The 22,807-nt window shown below is 52.0% G+C and overlaps 1 protein-coding gene and 1 non-coding gene across 4 annotated transcripts; both read left to right on the plus strand.

Annotated features, from left to right (window-relative positions):
* The first annotated feature begins 15,541 nt into the window (after positions 1–15,541).
* Positions 15,542–21,396, plus strand: COMMD5 (COMM domain containing 5). 3 transcript variants are annotated; one of them, XM_033842940.2, is made up of 2 exons: positions 15,542–15,688; positions 16,799–21,396. In XM_033842940.2, exon 2 carries the CDS (start codon positions 16,855–16,857, stop codon positions 17,527–17,529), a length of 675 nt encoding a protein of 224 aa, XP_033698831.1. In that variant the 5' UTR covers positions 15,542–15,688; positions 16,799–16,854; the 3' UTR covers positions 17,530–21,396. The 3 variants fall into 3 exon arrangements, with proteins under 3 accessions (XP_033698831.1, XP_073650460.1, XP_033698832.1); XM_073794359.1 differs by having other exon boundaries at positions 15,604–15,688; positions 16,629–21,396; XM_033842941.2 differs by lacking the exon at positions 15,542–15,688 and adding an exon at positions 15,708–16,448.
* TRNAR-CCU (transfer RNA arginine (anticodon CCU)) lies at positions 20,006–20,078 on the plus strand. The gene has a single exon. It is a non-coding gene; the product is annotated as a tRNA-Arg (tRNA).
* Positions 21,397–22,807: the final 1,411 nt, after the last annotated feature.

The raw sequence follows: 22,807 nt of genomic DNA on the forward strand, positions 1-22,807 counted from the left end.
AGCGTTTTCTAATCTGCGTTTAGCCTGCTCTTCAGGCTTTTAAAAATTATTATTACCTATACAGTATTCATTTCCAGAAGTTGTAGTATTTGACATGCATGTCGATATAAATGGAAGCTAACCAGCCTGAAACTCCCACAACAAAACAGAGAAGCCCACACCACTCCGTGGCCACAGCCCGGATCCCATTCGCACAAGGAACTGCAGAGGGCTGAAAGCTCAAGCTCAGAAGCCCTCAGTTGAGTTCCACTTCCGGCCTGCAGCTCACTCCCTCAGTGCGTCGCTGCTGCAGTGCTTTGCCTCCCGGCTCTGATCGGGACTCTGTCACCACTCTTTGACTTCCCTTTTGGCCCATCCTCACACTGCACTCCCATACACAGGAAAAATGGTCTCTGCTCTCCTGTCTCTAGCTCCCTCTCCGTTGTGCACACTTGAGAAAGCCCAGTCTGGAGGAACCCCACCATTCTCCATCATGAATGCTGCAGAAACATCACAGACCTGTGCTGGCTGGCTTCGCTTTAAACTTAGAAGGAGCACTTCACGCTCCTTGGCAATCTTGTGATTTTTCTCCAGAGGGTAAGTCTCCCGTTCCCCAAAGTGAGCATAGGAATTTCTTAGGCCTCTCTAGTTCAGCCTCCCAGATGAGAACAAAACTTCTTATCACCAAACCCAAAGGCCCGCCCATATCTATCCCTGCCCTTCACCTTCCCTCCTGAAAATGGGCAGGCAGTTTCCCTGCTCCTATACAAGGCAGGCCCTCCTCTGATGAACTGGGACCCACTGCCTCTTGCATTCTCAAAGATTTTGTTTATCTGTCTCCTCTCCTGCATCATCTGTTTGTCTCTCTCTGTTTTATTATTTGCATGAGCATACAAAGCCACTGATATTTCTCGTTATAAAAACAAAATGCCTCCTTTAACTCCACTTATCCCTCCCAGGTCCTTGGGTCCCCTGGTGGCCATGCTTCACAAAAGACTTACCTGAACCTCACCATAATATTGTTTTTGTTTGTTGGTTTTATTTTGTCTTTTATTGAAGTATAGTTAATTTACAACGTTGTTAGTTTCAATTGTATAGCAAAGTGATTCAGTTATACATATTTTTTTCAGATTCTTTTCCAATATCACAAGATATTGAGTATAGTTCCTTGTGCTACACATTAGGTCCTTGTTGTTTACCTATTTTATTTAAGGTAGTGTGTATCTGTTAATCCCACACTACTAATTTGGGATGAATGGATAAAGATGTGATACATATATACAATGGAATATTATTCAGCTATAAAAAAGAACGAAGTGATGCCATTTGCAGCAACATGGATGGACCCAGAGATTATCATACTAAGTGAAGTAAGTCAGACAGAGGAAGACAAATATCATATGATATCACTTATTTGTGCAATCTAAAAAAATGATACAGGGAATTCCCTGGCCGTCCAGTGGTTAGAACCTGGCGATTTCACTGCTGTGTCCCGGGTTCAATCCCTGGTCGGTGAACTTAGCCGCAAGCCATGTGGCATGGCCAATAAATAAATATGTTTTTAAAGATACAAATGAACTTATTCACAAAACAGAAACAGACTCACAGACACAGAAAACAATCTTATGGTTACCAAAGGGGAAAGTGAGGAGGGCTACATTAGTAGTCTGGGATAAATTAACTACATTAGTAGTTTGGGATAAATTTATAAATAAATAATAAATTATTGAAAACATAGATGTGGAATTCGTACATAAAAATTGTTAACTGAATGCCAACATACAAAAACACAGAATGCTTAGGGATATACAAGAATGTAAGGATAGGGACTTCCCTGGTGGTGCAGTGGTTAAGAATCTGCCTGCCGATTGCAGGGGACATGGGTTTGAGCCCTGGTCCGGGAAGATCCCACATACCGCGGAGCAACTAAGCCCGTGTGCCACAACTACTGAGCCTGCTAGAGCCCGCGAGCCACAACTACTGAGCCCATGAGCTACAACTACCAAAGCCTGTGTGCCTAGAGCCGGTGCTCCGCAACAAGAGAAGCCACCGCAATGAGAAGCCCACACACCGCAACGAAGAGTAGCCCCTGCCCGCCACAACTAGAGAAAGCCCGTGGGCAGCAACGAAGACCCAACACAGCCAAAAATAAATAAATAAATAATTTTAAAAAAGAATGTAAGGATAACATCAGAAAAATCTATCCGTGTAATTTAGCATATCATCAGACTAAGGATTAAAATCACCTCCTCTCAATTGTTGATAAAAGTCAGCATCTCTTTATGATCAAAAGATTTTTAACTGAGACTACAAAAGAAACTTTATTAACCTGATAAAGGCTATATACCAAAATCCCACACAAATTATTTTCAACAGAGAATCTTTGGATACAAACCCTTTAGGGTCAGGAGCAAGAAAGGATGCCTTTCTTGGTGGGTGTTGGTGGGTGGAGGCGGGTGTACTCAGCCGATGCAACAATAAAAGAAAAAAAGGAGCCTAAGGATTAGAAGAGAATAACCTGAAGTCTCAAAAATTGAAGATAATATGAAATTCTACACAGAAAATATACAGAATCAACAAAGTATTAGAATCAGTGAGTTCAGTAAGATCTGCTCACAAAACCCAACAATGGTTCTCTACAGATGAGAAACCACCAACTGGAAAATATGATGGAAAGTGAGATGCCCTTCACAACACCAACGGAAGCTATAAACCATGTAGGCATTAAGCTAATTAAACATATACAAAACCTTTATAGAGGACACATAAAAACTCTATGAAAGTATCTTAAAAGAAAGCCTAAATAAATGGAGAAACATACAATGTTCATGGACCAGAAGGCATAACACTGTAAAGATGTCAATGCTCACTAAAGTGGTCTAAAAAACCAAAATATTAATAATCTAGTTCTAGTAAGATTTTTTGAGGAATGTGAAAAACATATTTTTTAGATATACATGGAAGAATAAAAGTCTACAAATAGCTAGTTCAGTTTTGAAGGAGGACATACAGCAGGCAGGTACTCTACCAGATGTTAGGATCTACTCCAAAGCAATGGTACTTGATAGGCTCAGGAACACAAATGGACCAATAGAACAGAAAAAAGAATTCAGAATCTCACTAATGTATAAAAAGTAATGGGGAAAGATTGATTATTTAATGTATTCTTTGTTGAGGAATTATTTGAAGAAACATGAAGCTGGATCCACATCTAATATGTATAAAATTGGGTTCCCAGTAGATTATCCACATAAATATGAAAAGTAGAAGAAAGTAAAACTGAAATACTTCTAAAAAAAATAGAGGTGAATCTTTATGACCTTGGAGAAGGTAAAGACTTATTAAAACCACAAAACTACAAGCCACAAGGTAAAAAATTAACTAATTTGACTACCTCTGATTTAATTTCTACTAAACAGATGACATCACAGTTAAAATTAATAGATGATGGACTAGCAGAAGACATTTGCAGTCTAAATCTGACAAGAGATTGGTATCTAGAATATACAAGAGCTCTTGCATATCAACAACGAAACAAAACAAAAAACAGGAACTCCAATAGCAACATAGGCCAGAAACAAAAACAAAAAACATATACATATGAAAAGACAATTCACGAAGGGGGAAAGCCCACATGTTATTTGAGGAGATCATGAAACTCACTAGGAATCCATTAAGGACAAATTGAAACAACCATGATATGCATCTGATTGGCAGAAATAAGAACACTGTATAACACTTAGTGTTGGGGAGGGTGTAGTGAATTGGGAACTCTCAGGCACGGCTACTGGGAGTGTAAATGTACTCAGCAGCTCTGAAGGGCAACCTAGCGGTAGTCAGTGAAATTAAGCGTGCAATGCCTTATGAACAAGCAACCCGTTCTTGGATAGATAATCCAGAGGAATTTTCATTCCTAGGGACCAGGTAAAAAGATACGCAGCACTACGTGATTTGCAGTGATGGGGAATAAGAGGCAACTTAGGCGTCCATCATCAGGGACAGACGCGCAGACTGACAGTGCTACGCAGCAGTCAGGGACAAAGAACCAGAGGTATGAAGAACAAGAGAAGATCCTAAAAACAAGGCGCTGCGTAAAAAATTAAGTGAAGTGGACTTTATAGCACAACATGTAAATTAAGTCACATACACCACACAACAGTGCATATTTTACAAGGAAAAAACATATTAAGGACGCGTATAAAACACCTGCACCTACGTGATGGAAAGGAAGAGCTGCGGAGTCAGGGACACGTTGATAAACGAGGAGAATCGCCTGCTCCAGACAGGAAAGGGCCCGGGGCCTGCGTGCAAAGGCGTCGCCTCCCCTCCGCTGCCCGGCCGCACGCAATCCCACTGAGGACCCCTTTTCTTCCCACTCGCCCCTGCAGGACGGGGCCAGGAAGACAGAGTGCTCCAGCATCACCTCTGGCTCCGTCCCGGCTGGGCAGCGGCGTGGGAACAGCGGCCTGGCGCCCCGAGGGCCCGAGCACAGGCGGGACAGCGTGGACCCGCTGGGACCCGCTCCGGCCTCCTGACCACGCCCCTCACGACCGCCCCTGCACCCGGTCACGCCCCCAACACCCTCCTCGCCCCTTCCTTGACCGTGCCTCACTCGGGACCCTGGCTTCGCCGCGTTCCTCAGATCCCAGTCACACCTTCCCGGGCCACGCCCCTTGCCCAAGGACGCGCCCCAGGAGACAGCCCCTTAAGCTCCTCGACGCTCCGCCCTGACCACGCCCCCGTGGACTTCACCGGGGCCACGCCCCCACGGCTCACTCCCTCAGGAGCCCCTCTCCCTAGCGGGCTCTGGGCTGTCAAACCCAATCAGATCCCTTCCCTCCAGTCCGAGGGCCGCTCCCCACCTGCAGTGGGCTCTGTGCCAGGTCTGGGGCTCTGCCCACGAGCAGGGACAGGCTGATGGTCCCCTGGGTTGGTGGTAACTGGTTTCCACCTTAATCCGCTTACAGCTCATCAGAAATTGCTTAGGTGTTCTATCAGGGACGCTCTTTATTCCCCAAGGAAGCTGCCTCGGCACACCAGGCTTGGTATAATTTTTCCTTTACGGTAGGTACTGTCATCATTCTCTCTTCCGGGTGGAGACGCTGAGCACAGAGTTGAGAAACTTGGCCAAGGTCGCCCAGCAGTCCGCTGATAGGACCAGGGGCTCAGCCCCACGCGTCCTAGGGAGTTTAGAGGAGAGGGGTGGACGCGCCCCGACCCGCTCCTTTTTCTCCCCTGCAGGAGGCTGGTTGCTGAGACGTCAAACAGCCTTCAGACCTCCTTTGACTTTGCTGCCTGGAAAATAAGACAGGCTGACTCATTTTTTAAAATATTTTTAACTTTCCTTGAGCTGTAATTGCCATACAATAAGCCACACAGATGTAAAGGGTACACTTTGCTCATAAGCTCTGCTGTGTTGTTGAATTTCACATCTGTGAAAGAATTACCACAATCAGGACAGTGAACGTGGCCGGCACTTCCCCAGTCTTGCAGGCCCCGATGAATCCGCCCTCTTACCCTCCCCCACCCCATCTCCAAGGAACTCTGCTTTCTGTCACTACCTATTAGGTCAGTTTCATTTTCTAGAATTTGGTGTAAATGGAATCCTTTTCTCCTAGGGGAAACATCTAGGAGTAGAATGGATGGCTCATATGCGAGGTGTATGTTGGACTTCTTATGAAGCCTCCAAACCATTTTCCACGTAGCTGCACCACTTTCCATCCCCACCAGCAGTGATGAGGGTTTCATTTCCTGCACATCCTCACAGACTCTTGACATGGCCAGTCTTTGTTTAAATTGTGGTAACACACACACACACACACACACACCATAAAATTACCATCTTAATCATCTTTAAGTGAACGGCTCAGTAGTGGTAAGTATATTCATAATGTTGTGCAACAGCGCTCCAGATCCAGATCTTGCAAAACTAAACCTCTCCGCCCATTAAACAACTTCTTATTCCTCCCTCCCGTCAGCCACTGGCAACCACCACTCTACTTTCCATTTTTATGAATTTGATTACTTTAGATACCTCATATAAGTGGAATGTATTTGTATTTGTCTTTTTGTGACTGACTTATTTCACTCAACATAATGTCCTCCAGGGTCATCTATGTTGTAGCATGTGTCAGAATTTCCTTCTGTTTTAAGGCTGAGTAATATTCCGTTATATACACACACCACATTTTGTTTATCCATTCGTCGATGGACACTTGGGTTGCTTCTACCTCTTCACTATTATGAATAATGCTGCTATGAACATGGGTGTGCAAATATCTCTTTGAGATCCGTCTTTCAGTTCTTTTGGGTATATACCCAGAGATGGGATTGCTGGCTCAAATGGTAGTTTTTTGGGTTTTTTTATAAATTTATTTATTTTTGGCTGCATTGGGTCTTCGTTGCTGTGCGCGGGCTTTCTTTAGTTGTGGCGAGCGGGGGCTACTCTCTGTTGCGGTGCCAGCCTTCTCACTGTGTTAGCTTCTCTTGTTGCGGAGCACGGGCTCTTGGCGCGCAGGCTTTAGTAGTTGTGGCGCGTGGGCTCAGTAGTTGTGGCAGCAGGCCTAGTTGCTCCGCGGCATGTGGGATCTTCCCGGACCGGGGCACGAACCTGTATCCCCTGCATCGGCAGGCGGACTCTCAACCACTGCGCCACCAGGGAAGACCCTTTGCCCATTTTTAAATCTGGTATTTATTTTGTTGTTGTTGTTGAGTTGGAGTTCTTAATATATTTTGGATATTAACCTCTTATCAGATATAAGATTTGTAAATATTTTCTCCAATTCTGTGGGTTGCCTTTTCACTCTCTTGATTGTGCCCTTTGATGCACAGAAAGTTTGTCTGATGTAGTCCAATTTACCTATTCTTGCTTTCGTTGTGTGTGCTTTGGTGTCATATTCAAGAAATCTTTGCCACACGCAGCCCATTTGGGTTTCAGGAGAAGAAGGCTCCGGGGACCAGCACTAACTGCAGCAATGCTGCGCGAATCCACGGACCCGCGGACCCATTTCTCCATCTGCTTTTCTCTGTACATTTGATTCTTCTGTTCTTTGAGACCTGGCCACCTCACAGATCACTGGCTTCCCCTGCAGATGGGAATACAGCTGGCTTTGCCTCTGCCTGCACTCTGGTCTAAGGGCATCATGTCTCCCGCAGAGCAGGGCCACCCATGGCAAGAACTGGGTGGGGGGGGGCGTTTGTTTAACAGGGAGCATCCGGCAAGGGCAGGCACCCAGAATGCCCCCTCTGCCCGTGACCAGAGCCTTTCTTGTACCCGTTACATCCCATATGAGGGGAGTTTACAGTTAGACAGGTACTTGCTGCCTTGAGGGACCTCCACACTGGTCCATGTGCCTGTCCTGGAGCCTCCCCCAGGCCATGCTGACTGGACAGGGTGCTGCAGGCTCCCTGAGCCTCTGTACAGCTGAGCGGCAGGTGCCTGTCCCTGCAAGGGCTAGTGACACAGACAATGCACTGAGTGCCAGGGTGAGGGGCCCCACGTGGAGAAGCAGAGGAGCCAGCCTCCACAGAGAGATAGAGAGGAGAGAAAGTCCTGGGGACAGAGGGGTCCAAGGCTTCCAGGACAGCCTCCTGCCCTCTTTGTGAGCCAACTCTGTGTCCTCCCAGCTGGGTCTCCTCCTCACGGTGAGCAACACCCAGGGCCCCCACTCCTTGCGGTCGGATGATCGCAGACCTAAGGCGCAGGCAGACGTCCTGGACAGTGCACAGGTCCTGGGAGCCAGTCCCTGCCCTGGACACACCTGAGGACATGGCCTCATTGAGCAGCTGTGCCCACCAAACTGTCCGGCTTCCCTGAACACAGACGTGGGTCCACAAGTGTCCCGAGCCATTGCCTGCGCTCCGGCTAGTAACCCTGGGGAACAGAAGGTGGGACTCCCCCCAAGGAGCCCTGGGCACTCATCTCTGGGTCCAGTCCAGGTGGGAGGGGCCAAGGTGGCCCGAGAGGCTGGGAGGCTGCTGGACACACGTCCGGGTCCTCCTCTCCATTGCCCTCCGCCAAACCCCATCATTCAGTGTCATCCACTTGTCTCCTCTAGCCTGAAAACACGAGCCCATAATCCATCCCAATGCTCCCTTTGGGTCTCCTGCTGTGAGGAAAGGGACAAAGAGAAGGGACAGTCAGGCAAAAGATGTGAACGGATACCTCACTAGAGAAGATTTATTTTTATTTATTTATTTATTTTAATTTACTTTTGGCTGCGTTGGGTTTGGGCTGCGCAAATGGAGAGCAGCTGACAGCTTCCTACATTTCTGTACTAAGTTTCTAAAATCTGGAAGCATGCAAAAGGGGAGTTACCCCGCCTCCACAGTCAAGTGGATCGCTGGCTGCAGCAAACGCCGCATTCTAAAATCTGTGAAAGAATGTGCACGTGCAGCTCAATCCTCCCCGAAGTAATTAATGGTAATGACGTATATAATGAGGTCCTTACAGTAGAAAATAAAGGCTAGAAAGCCACCGTGAATTTCAAACTGTAGGTATAACGGAATAGTTGGTTGTTTACATAAAATGGTTGTTGAAAAGTTTCCGGCTTTTTCCACAGTGGATTTGCTCCCAGACACAGGCGTTTAAAAACCACCACTAGGGCTTCCCTCGTGGTGCAGTGGTTAAGAATCCGCCTGCCAATGCAGGGGACACAGATTCGAGCCCTTGTCTGGGAAGATCCCACATGCCACGGAGCAACTAAGCCCGTGTGCCACACTACTGAGCCTGCGCTCTAGAGCCCGCGAGCCACAGCTGCTGAAGCCCGCTCACCTAGAGCCCATGCTCCGCAACAAGAGAGGCCACGGCGATGAGAAGCCCATGCACTGCAACAAAGAGTAGCCCCCGCTCGCCAAAACTAGAGAAAGCCCATGTGCAGCAATGAAGACCCAATGCAGCCAAAAATAAATAAATAAATTTATAAAAACAAAGCAAACCAAAAAAATGGATCTCCATTTCCTTACAAAAAATAAATAAATAAAAAACACCACTAAGCCCAAGCTTAAACGGGCAAGGAAAAGACGTCGTCGTCGCTGGATACGGAGCTCAGGTGCGTCCACCTCTCCTGGCTGTCTGCCTCACAGCTATGGTGGGAGTAACAAAGGAGCCGTGGAGAACTGTGGGGGGTGGGGAGGGAGCCTGTGGGGACGGGAAGGGCTAGGGCCCCTACGTGGCTTCAAGCTCAGCATGAGCGCCATGTCCCCACCGACCTCCCTGGGGAGACCCAAGACCAGCCAGCATTCTGTGACCATCAGTGACGCCCCAGGACACAGAGACATTATTGAAAACATGACCACAGGCGCATCTCAGGCTGTCTGTGCTGTCCTGGTTGTTGTTGCTTCTGTCTCCAAGAATGGGCAGACCCCTCCCTGAGCAGGCCCTCTGGCTTACACACTGGTGTGACACCACTAACTGCAGGTATTAACAAGATGGGCTCCACTGAGCCCCCTATACCTGGTAGAGGTGGCAGTGCAGTGGAACCGAGCTGCCCACAGCCCGTCCAGCTGACAAGCCCTCGCGTCCACCGCTCCAGCACATCCACACAATTGGTGCATTGGCACCAAGCCTGTGGGATGAGAGGAGATGGGGGTTCTCAAACCCAGCGGAGTGGTCACCTTTGTCCACGTGCACAGTGGTAGCTTTGAGTGAAGCTCTTCTTGGGGAGTGTGGACTTCAGCGTCAAGAACGTGTCTGTTAAAGTTGCTCATCGTGGCAACAGCAAAAATGATCCAGCAACGCAGGTGGCTGGCTTCACAGCCCAGGTGACTATCCTGAGTCATCCAGGCTGTGTCAACACTGGCTGGGCATCTGCTGCTTGCAAGTCTACTAAGGTGAAGAATGTTGATCACTGTTCTGGGAAGAGTCTGGAAGATGGCCCCAGATTCTTGAAACCTCGTGACGCTTCGTTCGTTGAAATGGTCCCCAGCAAGCCCATGTGTGTTGAGAGCTTCTCTGACGATCCTTCTCTGGGCCATTTTGGTATTTGTGACATGAGATGGACGGCAGCTGTGAGTGTCATCAAAGCAGTAGGCGAGAAGTCTGCTGTACTGGAGCTGGCAAGAAAGTTCAGAAGGCTAAACGAATACACTTAACCCTTGAGCCACGTGGGGATTAGGGGCACTAACTCTCCACGCAGTTGAAGATCCGAGTATAACTTTAGTTCCGTATCTGCAGATTCAACAACCCCAGATTTTTTTATTGGAAAAAAAAAGCTGCATATAAGTGAACCCACAGTTCAAACCTGTGTTGTTCAAGGGTCAACTGTATTGTCCCTAATACCTGCCACCAACTCTTAGCCTGTGGTGGAAGAACGGTCTCAGGACAGTCTCAATTGGCCATTTTGGTTTAATAGTAAAAGACTGGCTAATGAGAACAATGCATCATAAAATCTTCAGAAGAAAAAGAGAATGTTTTGTGGACCGTTGTTGCAGGGGTGTTGCATGGCAGTTTCAAGTTACTAGTTTTTAAAATCAGAACCACTTTTTTCTTAATATTTATTTGGCTGTGCTGGGTCCTAGCTGCGGCACATGGGTTCTTCGTTGCGGCATGTGGGATCTAGTTCCTTGACCAGGGATCGAACCTGGGTCCCCTGCATTGGGAGTGCGGAGTCTTAGCCACTGGACCACCAGGGAAGTCCCCAAATCAGAACTTTTTAATGGAAACAACTGGACCAAAACTCTGTCACAGAATTTTGAGACCCACTAAAACAAGGTTTAATGAGAAAAAAAAGTTTTGGATCAGATTCCCCAAGTTGACCCAATCCAAGGGGAAAGGAGGAAGGCCTGAGAGGAACAGGTGTGAGGCACAGCCACCCAGACCTCCTTCCCACCAGGCCGAGCCAGGAACACCGGGTCTTCAGAAGTCGGGAGGTGCGGATGAAGGCCAGCAGGGTGCCGGCCCAGGGGCTCCCCATTGTCAGGCCTGGGGGGAGGAGCAAGGTGTTGCCTCACACAGGTCAAGAAGGGAACGGGAAGGGGGATTTCTGAGTCCTGTCCTCAACTGTGGGCTCCTCGTGGGGAGAGGGAGACGCAGCCTGTCTGGTGCTTCCTCGGGTCCTGTTGGGGGTAACACAGGAGTGCGGTGGAGGCAGTGGTAGAGGCCAGGAAGGCTTGATGAAGGAGGACTGGAACTGCCTTGCAGACGGTGGGATGACGGCACAAGGGGACAGAAGCGGCACAAGCAAAGGTGCAATGTAGCAAAGATGGGAATGTGACTCTGGAGCTGGCAGGGCCTGGCTTTTTGTCTCCTGGAGACTATGGGCTCTGTCCTGGAGGCCGTGGAGCGTTTGCAGGTTTTGAGGAGCGAGGCATCGTCAAGGAGGGCTTCAGAGTTAATCTTCAGGCCATCCAGGAATGAGGACTGTGTGGGATCCGGAGAGGTGCTCGGTGAGGCTCATCTCACCTGTCTCCCGGGCGTAATATAGAGGCTTCTCTGTTCCTCAGAGATTGTAAATCAGTTTCTTGATCACCCAAACCTCATGATCCATTTCCTTCACGTAGGATTTGAGGGTAGAGAAGCTCTCGTGCAGCTTGTGGCGGAGTGGGGCCCCTGTGGTTAGGGAGCCAGAGGGAGGCTGTCCAGAGACAGGCTCACCAACCCTGGTCTGCTCCTCAGGTTTGCCCTGGTGCTGAGACCAGGTGCCCTGTCCTCCAGGAAGTGGACACAGAAGAGCAGAGAGCCAGGGCACAGGGGAACTCACCAAGGGCCCATCCGTTGTCAGTGGTACCAGTGCTGCTGCCAGGAATGCAGCCCTCTTTGAACACAAGTTTCAGGGGAAGCTGGGAGATCTGGGAGTGGGTCTTAAGATTCAAATTTCAGTGGCTCCAAGCACTGACAGCTGCTGTTTCCATCCCCATTGTAGGGATCAGACTACAGATGTGGTCACTGCCCTCGGCTGTCCGGCCACAGGTCTCCCAGACAGTGCCTGGGTGGCGTCTGCACACATCCGGATCTTCACGTGTCCATTTTCTTTTTTCCTCTGAGGCTTGGAGTCTAAGCGGAATGGAGGTTTCCTCAGACTTTCTCTAATGAGTGAACAAGTTTCTGCTGAGTTAAAGTCATTTCTCTTGCCCTCTTGGGAAGTAAGTTTAGGGTTGATGAAGCTTTAGAGTGACTCCAAACTATTCGGTAGCACACCTGCAGTCTCTCATCTGTCCTCACAGAAGCCCAACTGCACCCACTGTGAGTCCCTGGGGGGAATAACAGAAGCATGGGTTTGGGGCCGGACAGATGGATCTGAATTCACTTAGTATGCAGTCATAGACAATCTGTGTAACCTCCAACCTTAGTCTTCTTACCTGTAAGATGGTGATGTTAATACCTGCCTGGTGCGTGCGGGGCACTCAGCACAACCTGGCACGTGGCAGGTACTCAATGAATGTCAGATACTGTTCTCATCACGTGGATTTTACCAGGTTCATGCCCAACGGGCAGCAATATCTCTGTGAGCTCTGAGTGCTTAGGAGATAACTGTTTCCTTCAGTTAGTGACAAGACCCAGGTTCTGACTTAAGCTCCTCGGCTCGTGCTGTGATTTTATCTTTAACCACAGCCACCTAGAAGCCCTCCCAAGGGCTACCAGAAGTAGTTCTGACTCTCCACAGACCCCAGCTGGTCCATGAGGGTTCCCGCCACCAAGGACCGTCCCTACAGTCCTCAGACCCCAGGGTGCCGCCTCCCTCATCATCTGCGCAGAACTTAACAAGCCCCAGGGGACCAGGGCCTCTTCAAGTTGGGTGATCAAGTGCCTCAGTGGAGTCAGCGACCGTCCTACGCCTACAATTGTATCGCAGCCCGCGCGACTCCTTTACGCTCGGCAGGCCCTGCACTCGGAACCCGGCCCACCCGGGAGGCCTCGTTAGCCGACTCCCGTCGGCCGCCCGCCTCACCAGCCAATAAGCAGCCCTGTGCCCGCCTCCGTTGGACCGACCGCAGGGGAAGGTCCCCTGGGGCCAAGTCGCCTCCACCCTGCGGCAGCCGCCACTGCTTACGATGCTGGGGCCTAGCGATCCCCAAGTCAAGGGCTGAAAGAGAACCGCCGGAGCCCCGCCCGGAACCCCGCTCTCCAGCCCTCGGTTTCCCCAGCCCCTCTGCCACAGCGGACCGAGGAGGGCGGGACGCCGAGCACCATAGAGTCGAAGGTCTTCCCTGCGTCCTAGAGGGACTCGAGGGCGTACGCGCAGGCCCCGCCCCGGGACTACTTCCGGCGGTGCGGCCAGTCCCGCGGGTGGGCTCGGCCTCTTGGGGGCACCCGGGTCTCCGCGAGGCGTGGGGGCAGCCGTCTGATGTTGGTTAAGGGCGGATGTGACTGAGGTCCCCTCAGCTAGGGGCAGCTGGGCCTGCGGAGGCGGAGGTGGCCCAGGCGGCTTCCGCGATATGCTCGGTCTAGGGAAAGCCCCTCAGAACGCAGCTCAGTGCGAACGAAAATCCTGTATCTCCAGGCTGACTTCTCGAGCACGTGTCACACTTTCCCAGGGTTCCGGTCCGATTTACGGTCTCATCCTGCATCCGCTGGGACTGCGGCCCTTGAGGGCTCGAGTCTCCAGCCCTAGTTGACTCCAGTTACTGTCCGTCTAGGCCCGGCGAGGCGTATCTCCTTGTGGTTGTGACTTGCATATCCCTGAGAGCTAATTATGTTGAGCATCTTTTCACGTGCTTGTGGACCATCTGTATATATTTTTTGCCCAAATACCTATTCAAATCCTCTTCCAATTTTTAAATTATTTATCATTTTACTGTTGAATTGTGAGAGTTATTTTTGTGTTCTGGATACAAGTCCCTTATTTCAAATATATGGTTTTCGAATATTTTCACACTTCCGTGCGTTGTCTTTTCACTGTCTTGATAGTATCATTTGCAGCACAAAAGTTCTTAATTTTAATGTGGTCCAATATTTCTAGTTTTGTTTTGTCATGTGCTTTTGGTGTCTTTTTCAAAGAATCTGCTTTTGGTTTTATTCATCCACTCTGTTTCCTTTTTTTTTTTTGGCGCACCACTGAGGGATCTTAGTTCCCCCACCAGGGACTGAACCCTGCCGACAGTGAAAGTGCCAAGTTCTAACCACTGGACTGCCAAGGAATTCCCTGTTTTTATTTATTTATTTATTTATTTATTTATTTATTTATTTATTTATTTATTTATTTTGGCTGTGTTGGGTCCTCGTTGCTGCGCATGGGCTTTCTCTAGTTGCGGTGAGTGGGAGCTACTCTTTGTTGCGGTGCACGGGCTTCTCATTGCGGTGGCCTCTCCTGTTGCGGATCACGGGCTCTAGGCACGCAGGCTCTAGAGCACAGGCTCAGTAGTTGTGGCGCCAGGGCTTGGTTGCTCCGCGGCACGTGGGGTCTTCCCAGACCGGGGCTTGAACCCGTGTCCCCTGCATTGGCAGGCGGATTCTTAACCACTGCACCACCAGGAAAGTCCCAGTTCATTTTCTCTTTATTATTTCTTTCTACTTCCTTTAGGTTTGGTATTTTTTGTCTAGCTTAAGTTGAACATTTAATTTGATTTTTTAAATTCTGACTTACAATTATTAAAGGACAAGTTATTTGCTAAAAGCTTATAAATTAATGGTCAGAAAATTGGACTTAGTGATAGGCTGGTTTCTTCAAGCTTCTAGGTAATAGAAGTTGAAGAAGGTAGTAAGGGAAAGGGAAGCCCCTGGATATTTTAAGGGAGGGAAATGGGCAAAAAGAGAACAAAATTCAGGATAAATGGAAGAAAAGGGCTGCCTTTTTCTCCTGACTCCCTGGAATTTGTTTAATAAGTATGGAAACAGAAGCAAGTACTGTGGTTTTTCTATAGCTATCTTTTACAAGTCGATATTTCTTGCTTTTGGATCACATGGATTTAGAAAGGTATCGTTTTGTTTTTAGCCTTTTTTAAAATTTTATTTTATTTATTTTATTTTTGGCTGTGTTGGGTCTTCGTTGCTGTGCGTGGGCTTTTCTCTGGTTGTGGTGAGCAGGGGCTACTCTTCATTGTGGTGCACAGGCTTCTCATTGCTGTGGCTTCTCTTGTTGAAGAGCACAGGCTCTAGGCGCGTGGGCTTCAGTACTTCTGGCACGGGGGCTCAGTAGTTGTGGCTTGTGAGCTCTAGAGCGCAGGCTCAATAGCTCAGTGGTTGTGGCGCACCGGCTTAGTTGCTCCGTGGCATGTGGGATCTTCCCGGACCAGGGCTCGAACCCATGTCCCCTGAATTGGCAGGAGGATTCTTAACAACTGCGCCACCAGGGAAGCCCTGACATTAAAATACCACTTTATGGAGATAAATGCACATCCCATCAATTCACCTATTCAAAGTGAACAACTGAGAGGCAAAGTTCGCGCGCATTTTTGTGCAGGCGAGCCTCCCCGCCCAAGGTCTGTACTGGGCACCCCCCCACCCCCAGGCCCAGGCCCCCCACCCCCGTGCCCCCAGACCCCGGCAGAGACCCCCTGCTTTTCGAGTGCAAACGAGGCATCAGCCATCCGAGCGGAGGACAACCGGAGGTGCGTCCTGCGCGGTCGGACCCGTAAGACCAACCCGGCGGCCTAGGCCCCGCCCCACAGGCCGCGGATCACCGAGGGCGGGTCCTCCCGCTGTCCTAGAGGTGCCCCCCGGAGGTGGCAGGGGGTCTCTAGGTCGCTTCCGGGAACCAGGCCGCGCTTCCGGGAACCGGGCTGCGCTTCCGGCTGCGAGCGCCTTTCTGCTCCGCTTGGGACCCCGCGACAGGTACGGGGGCGCAGCGGGAAGCGGGGATGGGTATGGGTCGCCCTGCTCGCGAGGCGGCGAACGCTCTGGAGGCAGGAGGCCGATCCAGCAGCTCGGGACCGGACCACAGGGCACTGACCGCGGCCGGGGCGGCGGCTCGGAAGAGCTTGGGTGGCCGCCTCGGGGCGCTCCTTCCTCCGGGCCGGGGGGCAGCGCGCTGGCCTCCAGGGACCGGGGCTTGAGCGGCAGGCGGCGGGGCTGCGGAAGGCTGTCCCGATACTGGCCAGGCCCTGAAAGAAAACCCGTGGGTGGTCGTTGGCAGCCGGGGTGAGGGGGCCCGGCCTTCCCGGGAGAGTGGGGTACGAGGAAACCAGTGGGGAGTTCCCCGTGCGCCCGGGCCCGCCGCGCTGAGGCCCGCAGGCCAGGGGTGGGGGCGCCTTGGGGACAGCTCTGCTCGGCACCTGGCGCGGCTGCGGTGGGCCGGGCGCTCCTGCAGAAGCAGGTGTGGGGTGTCGTGCTGTCCTTCAGGTGACGTCTCAGCCCTTTTCTCCAGGTACTGCACCCACCTCTCTTAACACCTGCGCCTCAGCCCTTCCTGCCTAAGGGACGCCGTCTGGTCTCCCCCCTGCAGGGACTTCTGAGTGGACGGGCCTGGGTTCTAGTCCTTGACTTGAGCAGTTGATTCCGCCTCGATTTCCTTGTTGGTGGGGTGAGAACGATAACCCGCTCGTGCAGAGCCGTGTGCGGCTTGGAGGTGGAGTAGCTGAGTGATCTTGGAGTGGTCAGTGGCAGCGGCAGTGGCTGTTGTGTCCTTGTGTTCTCTGGACCTTTCTTCTCTCTCATTCTTTAATCCGTTATTTATTTGGAGAACTTACGTTGCTCTCCTGTTTCCTGATTCTCTTTCTTCTCTCCTCCCCACCTCATCTCCCTTTTCTCCTGGCTCCTGCCTCCCCTCTTCCAGGGACTGGAGAGGGGCCCCTCCGCCACCTGCTTCCAGGGCACCTTCCGTCATGCTGGCTGTCATCAGTGGTTCACACCATCAGCATCTGGGAGGTGGAGACCATATCAGTCCTCATTCACTGGCCCAAAGGACATGGGAGTCACTGGGCTTCTCTTCCGCCCCCCTTCCAGGCAGTTGCTGCTGGGACCTCCTACCTGGGCTGCCGGTCAAAGAGCAGGAAGCAGCGATGTCTGCCATGGGTCCTGCAGCTCCACACCTGCATCGCCCTGGTGACAGTCACAGTGGCTGCATGAGTTTCCTGGGCGCCCAGCTGCCTCCAGAGGTGGCAGCAATGCCCCAGCTCCTGAGGGACCTGGAGAGGGGCACATTCAGAAAGTTGCTGAAGCTGGTGGTCAGCAGCCTGCAGGGGGAAGACTGCCGTGAGGGTGTGCGGCGCCTCGGGGCTGGTGCAGACCTGCCTGAGGAGCGTCTGGGTGCCCTGATCGCTGGCACACACATCCTGCTCCAGCAGGCCCTCCGGCTGCCCCCGGCCAGCCTGAAGCCCGATGCCTTCAAGAACCAGCTCCAGGAGCTCTGCATCCCCCAAGACCTGGTCGTGGACTTGGCCAGTGTGGTGTTTGGGAGCCAGCGGCCTCTCCTTGACTCTGCGGCCAGGCAGCAGGGGGCCTGGCTGCCCCATGTTGCCGACTTTCGGTGGAGGGTGGACGTGGCCATCTCCACCAGCGCCCTGGCCCGCTCCCTGCAGCCAAGCGTCCTGATGCAGCTGAAGCTCTCGGATGGGTCGGCCCTCCGCTTCGAGGTCCCCACGGCCAAGTTCCAGGAGCTGCGGTTCGGTGTGGCCACGGTCCTGAAGGAGATGGCCGACCTGGAGAAGAGGTGCGAGCGCAAACTGCAGGACTGAGCCTTGCTCGCCAGTCCCCTTCTGGTCACCGGGGATAGCTGGCTCAGACAGGTGTCTCCAGAGCAAAGGCCGCCCTTCCCAGGAGGCACTCCAGTGAGTGTTTGAGTGTAATCGTGCATTTCTCTAAGTGAAGAAGACAGCTGTGTCTTCCCCTTTCTTTGGAAGTAAAGCAGCTACACAAAATATGTTCTCCTGGGTAGGCATCAAACTGCAGGCCCCGTCCCCCCAGCTGTCAGTTGGTCTTGTTGCCAGGTAAGGGCACCCACTGCTCCGGTGTGGCCATGTGTGGTCTAGTCACAGTCTGGGGTCCAGGCCAAGGCCTTTGTGAGGACACAGAGGTTGCTCAGGCTGCCCCCACCTAACGGCTGAGCTCTTGCTCCTGTGATTTGGGGAACCCTGTGCTTCAGGGTGCACATTTCATTCCCCTGTCTTAAATCCCTGACCTTATGGAGAGCATTCTAGTGGGGCGAGGGAGGCATCACGAAGTGCATAATACAAACAAGTGGTGTAGCTCGTGGGAGGATGGGAAGTGGCGCAGGAGGCAGAGCAGCCTTTGGAGATGGGGGGCAAGGCTGTGGGAGAACTGGGCTGTCATTTTAAATTGGGTCGTGGGGGGACCTCCCTGGTGGCCCAGTGGTCAAGAATGCTTCCAATGCAGGGGACACGGGTTCGATCACTGGTCGGGGAACTAAGATCCCACATGCCGTGGGGCAACTAAGCCTGCGTGCCACAACTGCTGAGCCCACGCGCCGCAAACTACAGAGCCCACGTGCTCTGGAGCCCGCGCGCTGTAACTAGAAAGAAGCCTGAACGCTGCAACAAAAACCAGACACAGCCAAAAAAAAAAAAAAAAATCAGGGCATGGGTTGCGCCTCCTTGAGGACATGGTACCTGAGCAAAGACTTAAAGGAGGCGAGGCGGAGGGAGCAGCCTGTGGTGCACAGGCCACGTGGCTGCAGCCAAGTGGGGGCAAGGTGAGTGGAGGGCACAGGGGGCAGCCCTGAGGGCCTCTCAAAGAGCTTTGGCTCAATTCTGAGTGAAATGAGTGTGATGTGACAGTTGTTTTCAAAGGATCACACTGGATGCTGTGTTGATAGCAGAGCCTAGGGCAGCAGGGTACGAATTGGGAGTCTGGTGGAGTTGGCGGTGGCAGGGGAGACAGGAGCAGGGGCCTCGCCTGGGTGCCTCTAGGGTGGGAGTGTGCAGAGCCCGTGGCCAGCCCTGCACCCTGCAGCATAACCACACCCCAGGTAGGGGCCTGGCGTGTCCCTGCCTCCATGGTCTGCCACGAAACCAGGTCACAGGTCTGGTAGTATTAATAGCCCCGAGCATCATGCAGGAACCTCCTCTGAAAACAGAAAATGAGAGCTTGGGTGCCCACCTGGCACCTGCCCTTCCCCAGCGCCCCCTTCCTGCCCCCTGCTCCATGCCACGACCCATCAAGAGCGGCAGTGTTTGCTCTGTGCTGTTTCCAGAACACTCCCATGATCTCGGTTAATTAAGGCCTTTCCCTGAGTGAGGGTCCTAGCAAGTTAGGTGTGGGCCAAGGGCACAGAGGAGGCCACCCTAAGGTGCTGCTGTGCGCTCGGAGCTAGAGTTTCAGAGGCCAGGCTGCAGGTGGGGCCCCGTCTTGGCTCAGCTGAGGAGTGCAGACTCCCCAGGTCTCCTTCAGCGTCAGCTGGCATCCTTGGGCTCTGCTCCCCTGAGGACAGGAGCTGGACCGGGCTGTGCTCGCTGTTGCCCAGGCCTGCTCAGAAGAACGTGCACAGGTGAGCTGAGCACCACATCTGCCTCCACCAGTGATGGAGGCTTTCCTGTCAGTCACTGTGCTGTGACGTCTTCCTCGACCACTGGGCATGTGTCAGGAACATGTGCTCATTATGATACATTTGGAAAAGCCGAAAAAGTAAAACGAACAAAAAAGTAAAAAGATTCAAAAAGCTCCTTTGCCCATAGACGGTCATGGAGAAACTGTCTTGACCAGACTGGACATTTACGCTCGGTGCTGTGTCTGTGTTAACACAGCTCTGTGCATGTAACTCTTCCTGATCTGAGGGTCTGTCTAATGGCAGCAGAACATGCATCTTCCTGGTGGGCGTGCCAAGGTTCTCTTGGGCAAAACAAGCAAAGCACCACAGACCGGGCAGCCTATAAGACAGCAGACATTGATTTCTCACAGTGCGGAGGACTGATGTCCGAGGTCAGGGGGCCAGCAGGGGCGGGTGAGGCCCTCTGCCTGGCTGCAGACTTCTGTGTCCTCACGTGGAGGAAGAGGCAAGGGAGCTCTCTGTGGGGTCTCTTATCAGGGGGACTCCACCTTCATGACCGAAGCACTCCCAAAGGCCCCACCTCATAACACCCTCACATTGGGCATTAGGATTTCAACATATACATTTTGGGGACACAAACATTCAGACCAGAGCAACTGCTGTGTTTCATTTTTTTTCTTGATTAAAAAATCACTGATGTTGGGACCTCCCTGGTGGCTAAGTGGTTAAGACTCTGCGCTCCTAATGCAGGGGGCCCAGGTTCGATCCCTGGTCAGGGAACTAGATCTCACATGCTTGCTGCAACTAAGAGTTCGCATGCCACAAGTAAGGAGCCCTCGAGCTGCAACTAAGACCCGGCACAACCAAATAAATATTTTTAAAAATCACAGTGAGGACTTCCCTGGTGGCACAGTGGTTAAGAATCCACCTGCCCATGCAGGGGACACGGGTTCGTTTCCTGGTCCAGGAGGATCACACATACCGTGGAGCAACTAAGCCCATGTGCTGCAACTACTAAGCCCATGTGCCGCAACTACTGAGCCCTCATGCTTTAACTACTGAAGCCCACACACATAGAGCCCGTGCTCCGCAACAAGAGAAGCCACCACAATGAGAAGCCCATGCACCACAATGAAGAATAGCCCCTGCTCTCCGCAGCTAGAGAAAGCCCGCGTGCAGCAACGAAGACCCAACACGGCCAAAAAAAAAAAAAAAAAAAATCAGTGATGTTATGCAACTAGATATGCAACTAGAGATTATCGTACTAAGTGAAGTCAGACAAATACCATATGATATCACATGTTTGGAATCTAAAATGCATACGATACAAATGAACATATCTATGAAACAGACACATGGAGAAGAGACTTGTGGTTGCCAAGGGGGTGGGGGTGGGGGAGGGAAGGACTGGGAGTTTGGGATGAGCAGATGCAAACTAGTATATAATGAATGGACAAACAACAAGGTCCTACTGTAGAGCACAGGGAACTATATTCAATATCCTGAGATAAACTGTAATGAAAAAGAATATGAAAAAGAATATAACTGAATCACTTTGCTGTACACAAGAAATTAGCACAACATTGTAAGTCAACTATACTTCAATAAAAAAATTTTAATCATTGATGTCAATAGGAAACGGTAGAAGGATTTTATATTAAAACTATTTAGAAGTAGAAACAGAGGAGGCAGAATGTGACCACTTTCCCCATTGAATCATTCCATGTGTAGACTTTTGTGTTGGCTTCTTAACACAGTGTTGTAAAAAAAAGAATGTGATCATTTTAGGGGCTTCCCTTGGTGGCACAGTTGTTAAGAATCCTCCTGCCAATGCAGGGGACACAGGTTCGAGCCCTGGTCCGGGAAGATCCCACATGCTGCGGAGCAACTAAGCCCGTGCGCCACAACTACTGAGCCTGTAGTGCCACAGCTACTGAAGCCTGCTTGCCTAGAGCCTGTGCTCTGCAACAAGAGAAGCCACATCAATGAGAAGCCCACGTGCCACAACGAAGAGTAGCCCCTGCTCTCCACAACTAGAGAAAGCCCGCGCGCAGCAACAAAGACCCAACGCAGCGAAGAATAAAGTTTTTTTTTAAAAGAATGTGATCATGTTAAAGCCCTTGGTATTATGTCCCTAACGACCCAAAGCACCACCTCGAGCGCCCCCTACAGGCTAGACGCTGTCGACCAGGCCCCAGCCGAGCGCAGAGAAGGTACAGGTGGAACCACCAGGTGCAGGCCCTCTGCCGGGCGCGTGTTAACTCATTAACTCACAGGCACGAGGCCTCTCCGCCTCACGGGTGACTAAGCGCAGAGAGGTTTGCGTCTTGCCTAACGACACACAGCTGATGGGGGAGCTGGCAGTCCGTTCTCCGCCAGCCTTCCCTCCCCACCTGCCCTTAGTCCGCCGACTCTGTGGGCATGCGAACCTGGTGGCAGGGCAGGCTCCTGGTGCCGGCTCCCGTGCCCTGAGCTGCTGTGTCCAGAGTGAGGACACACGTTTAGGGTCGAGGGCCACGGGCTTGGGGGCGTCTGTTTTGCCGGTTACCGCAGCGAAATTGGGCCAGTGCAACCAGGAAAGGAGACCTGGGGTCCGAGCCCGGCCGACGTGCCCCAGCAGGTGCTCTGAGCTCTGCTGCCACGGAGTGGCCCCGTAGCTGCGACGCCGTGGCTCTAAGTCACGTGCCTGGCAGGGACGCACACACCCCCTTCCCGAGGGACCCTCCCATCATCCTCTCGGTTGTCCTGGCAGGCAGGGGTGCTTTTCCGACTGAGGCTGGGAGTCCCGCGAGTCAGCACCAGGATTTGCACACCCTTTTGCCCATCAGGCGGCAGAGACCCCCTTGTCCTTGTGCGCCTGGCGGGGGCTGTCTGGCTCTGTCTCCCCAGCCCTGTGGGTGTGTCCACCCTGCTGGTCTACGCCCTGGAGGGTCGGCAGACTGGGAGGGCCCTGGGCCCCTTGAAGTCACACGCGCTATCTGCTCCCATCTCCACCCTCGGGGGGTCCCAGCCAGCAAGTGGGGGTGTAGAGCTCTGCTCGCTCACCTGCTTCCCTCCCCCTCTCCCAGAAGGCACCGTCTGTGCCTTTTAAGTCACTGGTCAGGAACGTCAGGACCAGAACATTATCTCCATCCTCAGGAGGCTGGAGGTGGTGGCCCTGACGGCGCTGCCCCTCCCACAGCGGCTGTGGGGCAGCCCTTTCCCCCGCTTCTCCAGCTGCTCAGCCAGGAGAGGGTCGCAGAGCCCTGCCTCGGCCCTCGGAGGAGCTCTTGACAGCTCTGATACTGCAAACTCTGGGTTGTTCATTTGTGAGCCTTCATGTTTCTGTCTCAAGGAGGGACACATGGGCAAACAGTGACACAAGGCATACAGGTGGTAAGTGGCTTTCATGAGACGGAGAAGATGGGCAGCAGGCTGTTCCCAGGACTGTTGGCTCCTGGGGCTGGACAGAGCCAGGGGATGAGAGCCACCAGCCTCCAGGCCGCTCACAGATTCTGGCCTCACCGTGG

Source organism: Tursiops truncatus, chromosome 17, assembly GCF_011762595.2.
Source record: "Tursiops truncatus isolate mTurTru1 chromosome 17, mTurTru1.mat.Y, whole genome shotgun sequence".
NCBI classification, from domain to species: domain Eukaryota; kingdom Metazoa; phylum Chordata; class Mammalia; order Artiodactyla; family Delphinidae; genus Tursiops; species Tursiops truncatus.

Bases quoted from the DNA above. Each gene is read 5' to 3' on its own strand.
- COMMD5 (XM_073794359.1), top strand. From the start codon at position 16,678: ATGCTGGCTGTCATCAGTGGTTCACACCATCAGCATCTGGGAGGTGGA.